At 44.4% G+C, this 12,769-nt stretch overlaps 1 protein-coding gene across 2 annotated transcripts in view; it reads left to right on the top strand.

Moving 5' to 3' along the window:
* The window catches only part of ACBD6 (acyl-CoA binding domain containing 6), a 205,269-nt gene that overhangs the window by 178,088 nt on the left and 14,412 nt on the right, over positions 1-12,769 (top strand). For both annotated transcript variants that reach the window (XM_051857044.2, XM_002715013.5), the window contains exon 7: positions 192-222. In XM_051857044.2, coding sequence (XP_051713004.2) covers positions 192-222 — 31 coding nt within the window. The remainder of the gene's footprint in view (positions 1-191; positions 223-12,769) is intronic.

Genomic DNA, 12,769 nt, shown 5'->3' with positions numbered 1-12,769 from the left:
CATTCTGTTCTGTTCTTCAAGGTAAAAAGCTTTGGCTAGAAGTTACTGTTCGCCTCAAAGAACTGAGGGCTTGCTTTCCTGGGTCTGATGAACCTGTGGAAGTTTGCTGTAGCAGATGCATTTGTTTTAGTTTGTGTGCTTTCATACTTTTGCAGGTACTTAGACTTCTAAAATGTTTGTTTCTTTTACAGGACAATGAAGGTCAAACAGCTCTACATTATGGTAAGCTATTTCTAAATTATTAAATAATCAAACTTGAATATTTTCTCTATTTACCTCAACTTTGTGTAACCAACCCTCAGAAAATCACCTGGCACCTAGCAGAGATAGCATGCTTTTTTGCTGTTAATCTAAAAAGTAGATCAGTAACCTATAAAATCGGAGTTGTGTTGAAATTAAGCATTTCTGCTCTATGCACAGGAATGGAGGTTCCTCCAAGCCCTGTTGACGTTCGTTACTTCACTCTTGGGACTGTCAGTGAACACTGTCACTGCGGCGTCTAGTGTGTCTCCTGTGAGAGATTCTTTCTGGATCTACAGTAGTTTACCTTGATTCATGATTTTGCTTTCTATGACTTTCAGTTACCATAGTCAGCTTCAGTCTGTGAAAACTGCATAGAAAACAAAAAGTAAAACAACGGATGTAAATCCAGCTGTATCAATAATAACATTAAGTGAGAATGGCATAGATTGGTATTATCTAGCTATATGCTGTCTACGGGAGATACCTTTTAGGTTCAAAGAGAGTTTGAAAATAAATGGATGGGAGCAGGCGTTGTGGCACAGCAGGTTAAGCTGCCCACCTGGGACACCCACATTCATATCAAATCCTCTACTCCGCTCTTCTGATCTAGCCCCCTGCCCAATGCGCCCGGGAAGCTGCACATGGTGGCTGAAGACTCAGATTCCTGCCACCCACATGGGAGACCTGGATGGAATTCCTGGCTCCTGGTTTCAGACTGGCCCAGCCCCAGCTGTTGTAGCCATCTGGGTAGTGAGCCAGTGGGTGGAAGACCGATCTCTCTCTCTCTTTCCCCTTTTCCCCTCTCTCCTTCTCTCCCGTCCCATCCCTTTCAAGTACATACATACATAAATCTTTAAAATAAAAAGAAGGTAAGGGGCTGGAATAAGACATCATGGACACAGCAGCCTTGAGAAGGGTGATGTTTACTGTGCTGATACAGACAACAATAGTACTGGATAGAGAGGGGCATTTTATAGTGAGAAGTGGGTCATTCTGTCAGGAAGCTACAGTAGTCATCATACATGTAATAACAGCACCATAACACATGAAGCAAAACTGACAAAAATTGCCCAAAAATACTTGTGACTTTAGAATCTCTCCTGCAACAATGGGTGTAACAAAACAGAATATAAACAGGAAAGTAGAAAATTTGAATAACACCATAAACCAACCACAACTAGCAGACATCTTTAAAATAACAGAAGATATATTTTTATGAAGTCCACATGGAACATTCTTCAAGATAGACTGTATGCTAGACCATAAAACAAACCTCAGGCCGGCGCTGTGGCTCACTAGGCTAATCCTCCGCCTACAGTGCTGGCACTCTGGGTTCTAGTCCCGGTTGGGGCACCAGTTCTGTCCCGGTTGCTCCTCTTCCAGTCCAGCTCTCTGCTGTGGCCCAGGAAAGCAGTGGAGGATGGCCCAAGTCCTTGGGCTCTGCACCCGCATGGGAGACCAGGAAGAAGCACCTGGCTCCTAGCTTTGGATCAGCACAGCACACCAGCCGTATCGGCCATTTGGGGGGTGAACCAACAGAAGGAAGACCTTTCTCTCTGTCTCTCTCTCTCACTGTCTAACTCTGCCTGTCAAAAACAAACAAACAAACAAACAAACCTCAGTAAATCTAAAAGGATAGAAGTCATTCAAAGTATGTTCTCCAACAACAGTGGAATGAAATTAGATATTAAGAGCAGGAAAAAAATGAGAAACTCACAAGTATGTAGAATTGAAATGCACTCTTAAAAAGCCAGTGGATCAAGGAAGAAAAATAAGGAAATTGGGATACTTTGGGGTAAACGAGAATGAAGAACATAACACACCAAAACCTTCAAGATTTAGCTAAAGCAGTACTCAGATGGAAATGTGTCACTGTAAATCCTGTGTTAAGAGAGAGATCTCTAATCAATAAGCTAACATCCTCCCTAAGACACTGGAAAGACAATAGCAAACTAAACCTGGAGAAGACAGAAGGAAATAATAGAGATTGAATTAAATAATAGAGTAGAAGTAAATGGAGGATAGAAAAATAATAGAGAAAATTAACAATACCAAAAACTGGTTCTTTTTTTTTTTTTTTTTTTTTTTGACAGGCAAAGTGGACAGTGTGAGAGAGAGAGAGAGAGAAAGAGAAAGGTCTTCCTTTTGCCGTTGGTTCACCCTCCAATGGCCAACACGGCAGGCGCGCTGCAGCCGGCGCACCGCGCTGATCCAAAGCCAGGAGCCAGGTGCTTCTCCTGGTCTCCCATGGGGTGCAGGGCCCAAGCACCTGGGCCATCCTCCACTGCACTCCCTGGCCACAGCAGAGAGCTGGCCTGGAAGAGGAGCAACCGGGACAGAATCCGGCGCCCCGACCGGGACTAGAACCTGGTGTGCCGGTGCCACAAGGCAGAGGATTAGCCTAGTGAGCTGGGGCGCCGGCCCAAAAACTGGTTCTTTACCATCTAGTCAACCCGTAAATTTGCAAAATAATAATAATGATAATAGTAATAAGCCATCACTGTATTTAAGCTACTAGGGTTTGGGTTTTTTATTGTACAGCAATAAACGAAAACAAGTTACTCCACACACTTAGATAAGTTTACGATGAATCATAGGTATAAATAGGGAAAGCTGATTTTTTTTAACTTTTAAGAGAATATGTGGGGTAAGAAATGGTTTTTTAACAAAACATGAGAAAGGACAGACCATAATCTAAATTGTGACAATTTGACTACATTACAGATTTAAGCTTTTCTAAAACAAAAGGTATTATAAGTAAAATAAAAATACATGATTTAGACAGGAAGAAGATATTTAAATGCAAATAACTTAGATAGGATCAGTATTCAGAATATGTGATGGGCACTTACCCAGTTAGTAACAAAGACAATCCAATAGAAAAACAGACCAAAAAAATAGGGGTAGCCAGTGCAAATGGATAAAGCCAGATAGCTAACAAACCACAGTAAAGGACGTTCAGCCTCACGCCTAACTGAGAAGAGTCTTAGACTGTACCCTACTTGCAGGCTAACAAGTTAACCTGATAGTTTCATGCTCATCAGCAGAAGAAACAAAATTCCTGAATCAGACAAAAGGCTTTGCTACACTTTGCACAGCAAGCAGCATGAGCTGCATGTTTTTGTCATTTTTCCTGTTACAAACCGCACATATAGGGTATTATGCATAGCTTAGGAATCCTAATCTTAGGGAACTCCATTGTTTGGTAAGGAGCTACACACAAACCTACCCAGCTTTTTTTTTTTTTTTAAGATGTATTAATTTGGAGACCGGCGCCGCGGCTCACTAGGCTAATCCTCCGCCTAGCGGCGCCGGCACACCGGGTTCTAGTCCCGGTCGGGGCGCCGGATTCTGTCCCGGTTGCCCCTCTTCCAGGCCAGCCCTCTGCTGTGGCCAGGGAGTGCAGTGGAGGATGGCCCAGGTGCTTGGGCCCTGCACCCCATGGGAGACCAGGAAAAGCACCTGGCTCCTGGCTCCTGGCTTTGGATCAGCGCGGTGCGCCAGCCGCGGCGGCCATTGGAGGGTGAACCAACGGCAAAGGAAGACCTTTCTCTCTGTCTCTCTCTCTCACTGTCCACTCTGCCTGTCAAAAAATAAAAAAAAAAAAAAAAAAGATGTATTAATTTGGGCCGGCGCCGCGGCTCTTTAGGCTAATCCTCCGCCTTGCGGCGCCGGCACACCAGGTTTTAGTCCCGGTCGGGGCGCCAGATTCTTTCCCGATTGCCCCTCTTCCAGGCCAGCTCTCTGCTGTGGCCAGGGAGTGCAGTGGAGAATGGCCCAAGTCCTTGGGCCCTGCACCCCATGGGAGACCAGGAGAAGCACCTGGCTCCTGGCTTCGGATCAGTGCGGTGCGCCGGCTGCAGTGGCCATATGGGGGGGTGAACCAACGGCAAAGGAAGACCTTTCTCTCTGTCTCTCTCTCTCATTGTCCACTCTACCTGTCAAAAAAAAAAAAAAAAAAAGATTTATGAATTTGAAAGAGTGACAGAGAAAAGGGGGAGACAGAGATTTTTTTCATCCATTGGTTCATTCCCCAAATGCCTGCAGTAGCTGGGGCTGGAGCAAGCCAAACCAGGAGCCAGGAACTCCATCCAGATCTCGCACGTGGGTGACAGAGACCCAAGTACTGAGTCGTCATCTGCGCCCTTCCAGGCACATTGGAAGCTGCACCAGAAAAGGAGTGACCGAGTCTCACGCCAGGCTCTGTGATACGGGATGAGGACATCCTACGCTGCAGCTTAACTGCCTACACAACACCCATCCCCTACCCAACTCCCACCCAACTTTTGCCTGGCAAGATTCCCTTTATTATTCTGTACAGTAATAAGATAAAAACCTTCCCCTGTGCTCTGGAAGGAAACACTATGTCTGTTCCCCCAGTCTGTCCACTGCATAAACATCCTTGGGAAGACAGTCTGCCATAGAAGCCATCAGTACTTCTGTATACCAGATGTACAGCAACACAAGAGACCCTTGGAGAATTGTCTCCCAGCAGTTAGAAAATGCAGGTTCACGTATTTAGACCCCGTTTCACAGTGGTCTGTTGGCAGTTTGTAAACATGTACAAGTCCTAGTGTTGGACGTGAAGTAACAAGAACTCTCACAGGCTTGATGAGTGTCACCTGTCACGACCACTTTGTGATGAGCTTGGCAAGATCTGATAAAGTTGAAGTTACACATACTTTACAATCCAGCAGTTCCACTTCTAGATACATACTATAAAAACTCCCAAGCATGCATATACTTAGATATGATTAAAAAACATTTGTTGTAGCATTATTTACAATGGCCCAAATTTTGTTTTATTAGTCTCTGTATTAGATTGTATGTCATGCTTGAAATATTTGTTAATTAAAATTAGATATGTCCATACATACACATGTACTTTATGTTGTCAAATGCCTTTGAAAGAACCATTTAAAGTATGTATATACTAAATAGTATACAAGTAATCTGTAGACTTCTGATTACAAACAGTCCTCTTTATTGTTACCCTCTTTTTATAAATGAGGAAACCAAAACCAAAAGGGGTTATAATAAACTTGCTTGTGGGAGCCAGGAGCTCAAACCCGTATCTCCAGATTTACTAGGAAAGAAGAGAAAAAAGGGATGCTTTCCCAGCCCTGCTTCCACACTGCTCGTATCTCACTTCTCCAACATGTTTACGTGGTGTTCCTGTCCTGTACCTCCTCCAGAATTACGGAGAGCTGAGTGTTCTGTACCTTACTTTCTATTTATTTATTTAGAAGAGCGAGAACTCTCCCATATGTTGAGTCACTCCCTGGTAGCCCACAATAGCCAGGACTGGGTTGTGCCGGTCCGAAGCTGGGAGCCAGGAACTCTGTCTGGGTCTCCCACGTGGGTGGCAGGGACCCAGTTATTTGAGCCATCACCTCTGCCTCCCAGGGTGCATTGGCAGGAAGCTGGAGTCAGGAGCAGAGCCAGTTCTCACAGCCAGGTCCTCTCATATGGGATGCAGTTGTCCCAGGTGACTTCCTAACCACCATACCAAATGCCCAACCCATACACCCTCTTGTCCACTCCTGCATCTGTGATGGCCACCTAGGGCAACCAGGCAGAAGTGAACCCATTACAGAGTCAGAAAAGAAAAAAGAGGAAACTTCACAGTGACCGTGAGGCCTGCAGCACCAAACTCAGGGCCGCCCCTTCTGCTGCCTTTGCTTCAACAGACCGACTTTGTCCAGCTCCAGAGTATTTTCTGTGAGGTCTGGAGCTCTGCTCAGCTGGCCGGACATCCTCTGCCGTGCACGCACGTGTCTGCTGAGTGAGTTCTTATGTCCATGCCCTCATTCCATCTTTCATTCATTCACTGACATTTTTCAGTGCTGTGTTTCCCTGTTCTCTCTACTGTGTAGAAACTGTCAGGAGCCAAACCAGAGTGAATGTGCACCTGGGAACCCAGGTGAAGCACCCTGTCATCCTTAGCTAACCATTAGGGGTGCATGCTCCTACGGATGTAGGAATATTTCCGTAAAGCCTGAGATACGGAAAATGAAGTTGTGGTAGGAATTTCTCAGAATACCTTACTAGCTGGCTTCAAAGTAAGCTATGCTTTCTTTATGTACTATCATGGAAAATCCGATATGTTGTAGGGTGAAGTTATGAAACGGTGTATTTAGTGTGCTACCATGCAGATATCTTTATGTATTTGCTAGTAAGTGCATAAGATATCTCTGGAAGGATATACAAAAACCTAATAATGTTCATTGCCAAGGAAAGAGAAGCTGTGAACCTAGAATTCACAGGAATAGGCTATATCTTAGAGTCTGTTAGGACTTTAAGTATTAATTACCTTATTACTATTTCATTCATTGAACAAATATTTATTGAATACCTACTATTTGCTGGGTAAAAGATACCAGATCTTTTTCAAAAGATGTCCCCAGTTTCCTTCACCTCCCACTGGTAAGTGTATGAGCTAACACCGTGTCCGGGAAGACAGTGGGCTTGGGTTTCAGTGACAACACCACCTAGAAATAAGGCTTCTTGAATCAGAGCAGTTGGAACTGAGACTCCACAAGGAAGCCAGGATCCCATAAGGGCTTTATCCTCAGTTCAGACAAAGAAAAAGCAATGAATTAGATCAAAAAAAGTTGACTCTGCGGTGAAGAAAGGGAGGGCAAAGACGCTTATATGCCTCAGACCAGTATTTGGATGGGAAGAGAAAAGCCCCACTGCCCACAAGTTTGGAGGATGAATTTATACCCTCTGATTGTTTCAGTAATCCTCAAGTGAAGAAATTAACACAGGAGATGTCCTGGGCTGATGTACCCTCTCCCAAGGAATCTGGCAGATGTGGACGCTAAACTTCCCTTGAGGGACACATCTTTAGCCCAGAAGCACAGAATTCCCACAGATAAAGACCTGTTTAGAGGAAGCTCGCAGTCCTGAATCACAGTGCACGCTTGAGTGTCAGCAGACAGTAAACCACAAGATCGCAGCTGAGGAATGCCAGTGAAACTGTTCAGTAGAAATGATCACAGTATGTCGTTCCCCCTCTTCGTGGAGGAACGACACTAAACCCTGCCTAGGCTTCATATCCGAGTCACGGCACCATTATGTCGCTCCCCGTCTTCGCGGAGGAACGACACAGGACCCTGCGCTGTTCTTTCGTCTGCTCGGCCCTCCCCGGGTTTGCTGCTGGTTCTTCCCGGGTTGGCTACCGTCCCTTCCACCTCCGTGGAAGGGCGGTTCCCCCTGGCCACTTTCCCCACTTCTGCAGGGGAGCGGCACACTGCCGGCCGGCTCTCTCGGGGGCTGCTCAGGTGTTCCTCATAGATGTTCCTGGTGCATGTTGTCTCTCTCCTCCTTTATAGTCCTCCTCCGCCAATCCCAACTCTGCTACCCACATGCCGAGTACGCTGCTCTCCTCCAATCAGGAGCAGGATCAGCTCCTGTAGGTCATCACTCAAGTTGGCAAGAGGCAGCTGCGTAGAAGCTGTTTTCTCCTCTCCCAGCGCCATATTGTGGGAGAGCAGATGCATAGAATAAGTCTTAATTCCAGTAACTCAGTCCAGTCCGGGTTGCTCCCCACAACAGTAAGTCTGGATACAGGCAAAGAACCATGAGCAGAAGAACAAGGCACTCCAGGAGAGAACAGGCAGGTTTGAAAAAGAACCAAATAGAACTTAAATAAATGGAAAAATGCAGAATTTTTAAAAGACCTCCTGCCATCGGCAGCGCTGTGCGCCGGCTGCAGCAGCCATTGGAGGGTGAACCAACGGCAAAAGGAAGACCTTTCCCTCTGTCTCTCTCTCTCACTGTCCACTCTGCCTGTCAAAAAAAAAAAAAAAAAAAAAAAGATTTATTGGAGAGAAAGAGGGATTTTTCCACCCACTGGTTCACTCCCCAAATGGCTGCAATGGCCAGAGCTGGGCTGAATTGAAACCAGGAGAGAGGAGCTTCTTCTGGGTCTCCCCTGTGGGTGCAAGGATCCAAGCACTTGGGCCATCTTCACCTGCATTCCCAGGCCACAGCAGAGAGCTGGATTGGAAGAGGAGCAGCCAGGACGACACAAACTGGCACCCATATGGGATGCTGGCACTGCAGGCAGTAACTTTACCCTCTGTGCCACAGCACTGGCCCCCAGAAATTTTATAATGTGTGGGTTAAAGTGAAGAATTGGGACAAGTGGGGGGAAAATGGTGAGCTGAAAAATAGAGAAATTTCCAAAAGAGGCAGCACAGAAAGATTGACTTGGAAAGGGTAATAGAGACATTAAAAGAAGAATGAGCATTTTTAGTAGGCATTCCAGAAGGAGAGATTCGAGGAGATTCCGTATTTGAATTGATATTTACTGGTAATTCCCAGGATTGGTAAAACTTTGGAATCTTCAAGTTTAAGAATTACAAGATCATATCAGAATAATTACAGTATTCAACCAATAGAATGCCATAGAGCAGTGAGAATGAACTACAACACCATGTAATAACTTGGTTGACTCTCACAAGTGTACTGTTGAGCTCAAATGCTGGACACAGAAGACCACATACAGCATGCTATTCTTTTTTATAGAAAGGTCAAAACCAAGAAAAACTCATGTAGTGTTGGTAGGCAGGATAATGATTACCTTGGTGGAAGTGGGTAGGATAGCAATGGAATGGGTTAACACAGCAGTGTCGCTTCTGAGAGTCTAATAATAATCTATTCTTTACATGTGTGCCAGTTATATGGATAGATTCCTCTTAAGAAAATTTACAAATATGACATTGGTACTCTTCTATGTGTATTTTATTTATTTTTTTATTTATTTTTTTTATTTATTTATTTATTTTTTTGACAGGCAGAGTGGACAGTGAGAGAGAGAGACAGAGAGAAAGGTCTTCCTTTGCCGTTGGTTCACCCTCCAATGGCCGCCGTGGCCGGCGCGCTGCGGCCGGCGCACCGCGCTGATCCGATGGCAGGAGCCAGGAGCCAGGTGCTTTTCCTGGTCTCCCATGGGGTGCAGGGCCCAAGCACCTGGGCCATCCTCCACTGCACTCCCGGGCCACAGCAGAGGGCTGGCCTGGAAGAGGGGCAACCGGGACAGAATCCGGCGCCCCGACCGGGACTAGAACCCGGTGTGCCGGCGCCGCTAGGCGGAGGATTAGCCTAGTGAGCCGCGGCGCCGGCCTTCTATGTGTATTTTATACTCCAATGAAAAGTTTGAACATAAAGAACATCTAAACCTAGATGAATAAGTTGTAGTGTTCCTGTATATTTTAAATTTTTTATTTGAAAACCAGAAAGAGAGAAACAGAAATCTTCCATTCACTAGTTCATCCCCAGATGCATGCAACACCCAGGGCTGGTCCAAGCTGAAGCCAGGAGCCCAGAACTCCATCCAGTCTCCCATGTGGATGGCAGGGACCCAAGTCCTTAAGCCATCATCTGCCTTCTGTAGTACACATTTGCAGGAAACTGGATCAGGAGCAGAGGGGTCAGGACCCAAACCAGGCACTGGGGTGCGGGATGTGGGCACCCCAGGCAGTACCAAACACCGCCCCCTTCTGTCCCTGATTGTGTAGTCTTCTTTAGTCTTCCCAACAAGTGGCTGAGTTGAATGTTGCTTTCCTCCACCTGCAGATAGGAAACTGGAGTCTAGAGAAGTGATGTGTCATTGACAGAGGGAGGCCAGTTGTAGGTAGTAGAACCAAGACACTTTCACATTCAATCCTCTGTTCATAATTTCTTAAGTAAGTACTTTCCTGGGTCTTTTTAAAACATACATTATTTTATGAAATATAATCTTCTATAGAAATAAAGTAAATAAAAGACCTTTATCACTGGTCATCTTAGTGGCTCAAGGCTAATTTTCAAAACTGTACTTGTGAATAAACACATACATCGATTTCTCTCCATGCATGTACTTTTATTGCCTTACTTCTGTTCACTGAGAGTTTAGACATAAATAAAAAGCATCCATGACTTGGGAATAGGACTCAAAATTGATCTAGGAAAACAACTTTCATTTCTCTCTCTTAGATTATATTAATCTTGTGGGAAGAACAAAACAAATATATGTGTTAAAATAATTGAACAGTAAAATAATATCATTGGTCAGAAATTTGAGCATAAGTATATAAATCTAAAATATTTTGACAGCTCAGTAATGTTTCATAAAACTTATAGAAATGTATTTTATTTGAAAGGCAGGGTGCAAGAAGGATCTCTCATCTTCTGGGTCACTCCGCAGTTGCCCCCAGCAGTCAAGGCTGAACTGGGCCAGGGATCTGTTTGAGCCTTTACCTTTAGCCTCCCCAGGTGCATGTTAGCAGATTCCAGAATCAGGAGTAGAGCCAGGACTCAAGCCCAGGCACTCTGATGTGGAAGGCAGGTATCCCACGCAGCAGCTTAACTGCTGCACCAAGTGCCTGCCCAAAATTCGCATTTTAAATTTAATCATTTTGGAGTGATTTGTTTTTAATTTAGAGTGTTTTAAACTAGGTCACTGGACTTTTTGCCAGAGTTTAAGATAGTCAGACAGTCTTGTGTATAATAATAATAACCATTTATTAAGCACCTATTGTATGCCAGGGAATATGCTGGGCATGATTTGTCCTTTTAGTTACTTAATATTATTTAACCCTTTTTATTTAGTGGGCACTCAGTGGCTTTTTTTTATTATTGTTTGATTTGATTTTAGGGCCCTAAGCCTATTTTTGCAAGTTTCATAAACCTGTAAGTGTGGTTAAATCCAGCAGTGTTGAGGATGTGCTTGAGGGCTTAGCTATTATTTTTTATGAATTACGGTTGGGCTTGACAGCTGTCCTTGTGTTGACAGCTCTCCTGATTATAGCAGTTGTCAAACTCCATCCTTAAGCAGGTTGTAAATCCTGGCTTCTTCCGATTAAAACTGGGTCAGAGCCAATCACAGGTTAACTAGAGGCCAGGATTCTACCACTGTGTGCGCTTACTAGTTCATTCTAGACAGTCTTTGTGCTGTGGCATACCAAAACCATTATTTGCCTACGTTTTACCTGGGTGTTTTTGAATCGTCAGATATTGGTCCTTCCGTTATTTTGTGATTAACTGTGGTCCTTGCTGAAGAGTATATTGGTATAAGTGTGGTCTTTCTTATAAATGGCCTGTTAGCCTTCCCCTCCTCTTCCTCCACTGGGAATATTAATATCATTGCATCTGTGTCTCCCAAGGGAAATCAAGGCTTTCCTCGTACGTGGAGTCATGTGATTTCAGAGTGGGCAGGCTTTGTATCCTCATGAGCCTTCGGTCTTCCACGTAAAGCGCCATCTGTTCTATTCCAGCCACACTGTTACACAGCCGTGGGAGGAGGCATTAGAGTGAAAATAAATAAAATAAAAAAGAAAGAAATTCATCATCAAAACCCTGAGGATTAATGGAGTCAGAAGGCTCACTGCTCTGAATGAAAATTCATCTTCACCTGTGCCAGTGTCAGGGCTGCCTCCATGGCACTTGACAAATAGAGGTTCCCAGGGTACCATAAATTCAACAACTGTTCTAATCCCTATAGACTTGCTCAGGCTTTTCCAAGATGGGCTTATGACTGTTTTGTATTTCTCAGCACATTGTGGGTGCCAGTGTATCCCTTCAGTAATTTGGTGAAATGCTAGCACCCTTGCTGCTCATCCTCTCGCCTCCCCCTTCCCTTTGTCTGTCTCGAGGGCTGGGCAGCTTACACATTTCTGAAAGACGACTCCGACTGCATGCTTCACTGAAGATGCCAGAGAGAGAAATCAATTAACTAATGAATTTCAAGCAAAAATCTCAGCACTGTGCTGAGAATGTGAACCAGCACATGTTCAGGGAGCTCACCATCTAGTTGGTATGAAATGTGTTTTCCAGCAACTACCAGGATACTTCAGAAAGTTCATGGAAAAATGGAAGTGTTAAGTTTAGTTTGAAATCCATGAATAAAAGGAATCTTCAAAAAGTTCTTGGAAATGCACATTAAGAAAAATACTCTGCAAGATTTCAGAATCTTTTTATGTGTCACAATAAACTTTTTAATGTCCTTTTCCATGGGTATTTTGAAGTGCCTTCATATTCCTTGGGCACCTGTGTGTGACAGCAGGCTCTGTGCTAACAGAGACATAATGGGCGCCTACCCAACAGTGCATCTCCAAGAGGCTGTGAGTGTCTTGCTCCTGTCGGGGTGTGATTCACCCGTGTGGAATGAAAGGACTCTGTCCTTTTAGAAAAATAGTATTGACTGACTTATATAAAGAGAACGGACGTCGCGTATTTCATGTATGCGTTTTTAAAAACACAGCAGAACCCATTCAGTCTCTTCCTGTTTTTCTCTCAATTGCAGCTTCTTTCCTGCTTAAACGCTCCTATGAATCTGTCTGAGTAAATCCCAGGCATTTATTCATAAAACTGGTTTCATATGGATACCACATCCCTCCCCCAGAAAGTACTGTTTTGCGACTCTGAAACTCCAAACTTAAATCTCACTTTATAGTTAGACTTGAACGAAAGTTGTTTTCCCTTCGGTCCAGTTAGGAAACTTGTATACCCCAGGTAGCCTTTCCTCTCTGGTTGGCTT

The sequence above is a fragment of the Oryctolagus cuniculus genome, chromosome 7 (genome assembly GCF_964237555.1).
Source record: "Oryctolagus cuniculus chromosome 7, mOryCun1.1, whole genome shotgun sequence".
Classification (NCBI taxonomy): Eukaryota; Metazoa; Chordata; class Mammalia; order Lagomorpha; family Leporidae; genus Oryctolagus; species Oryctolagus cuniculus.
Note: the sequence above shows the minus strand (reverse complement) of the source record. Positions and strands in the feature narration are given on the sequence as shown.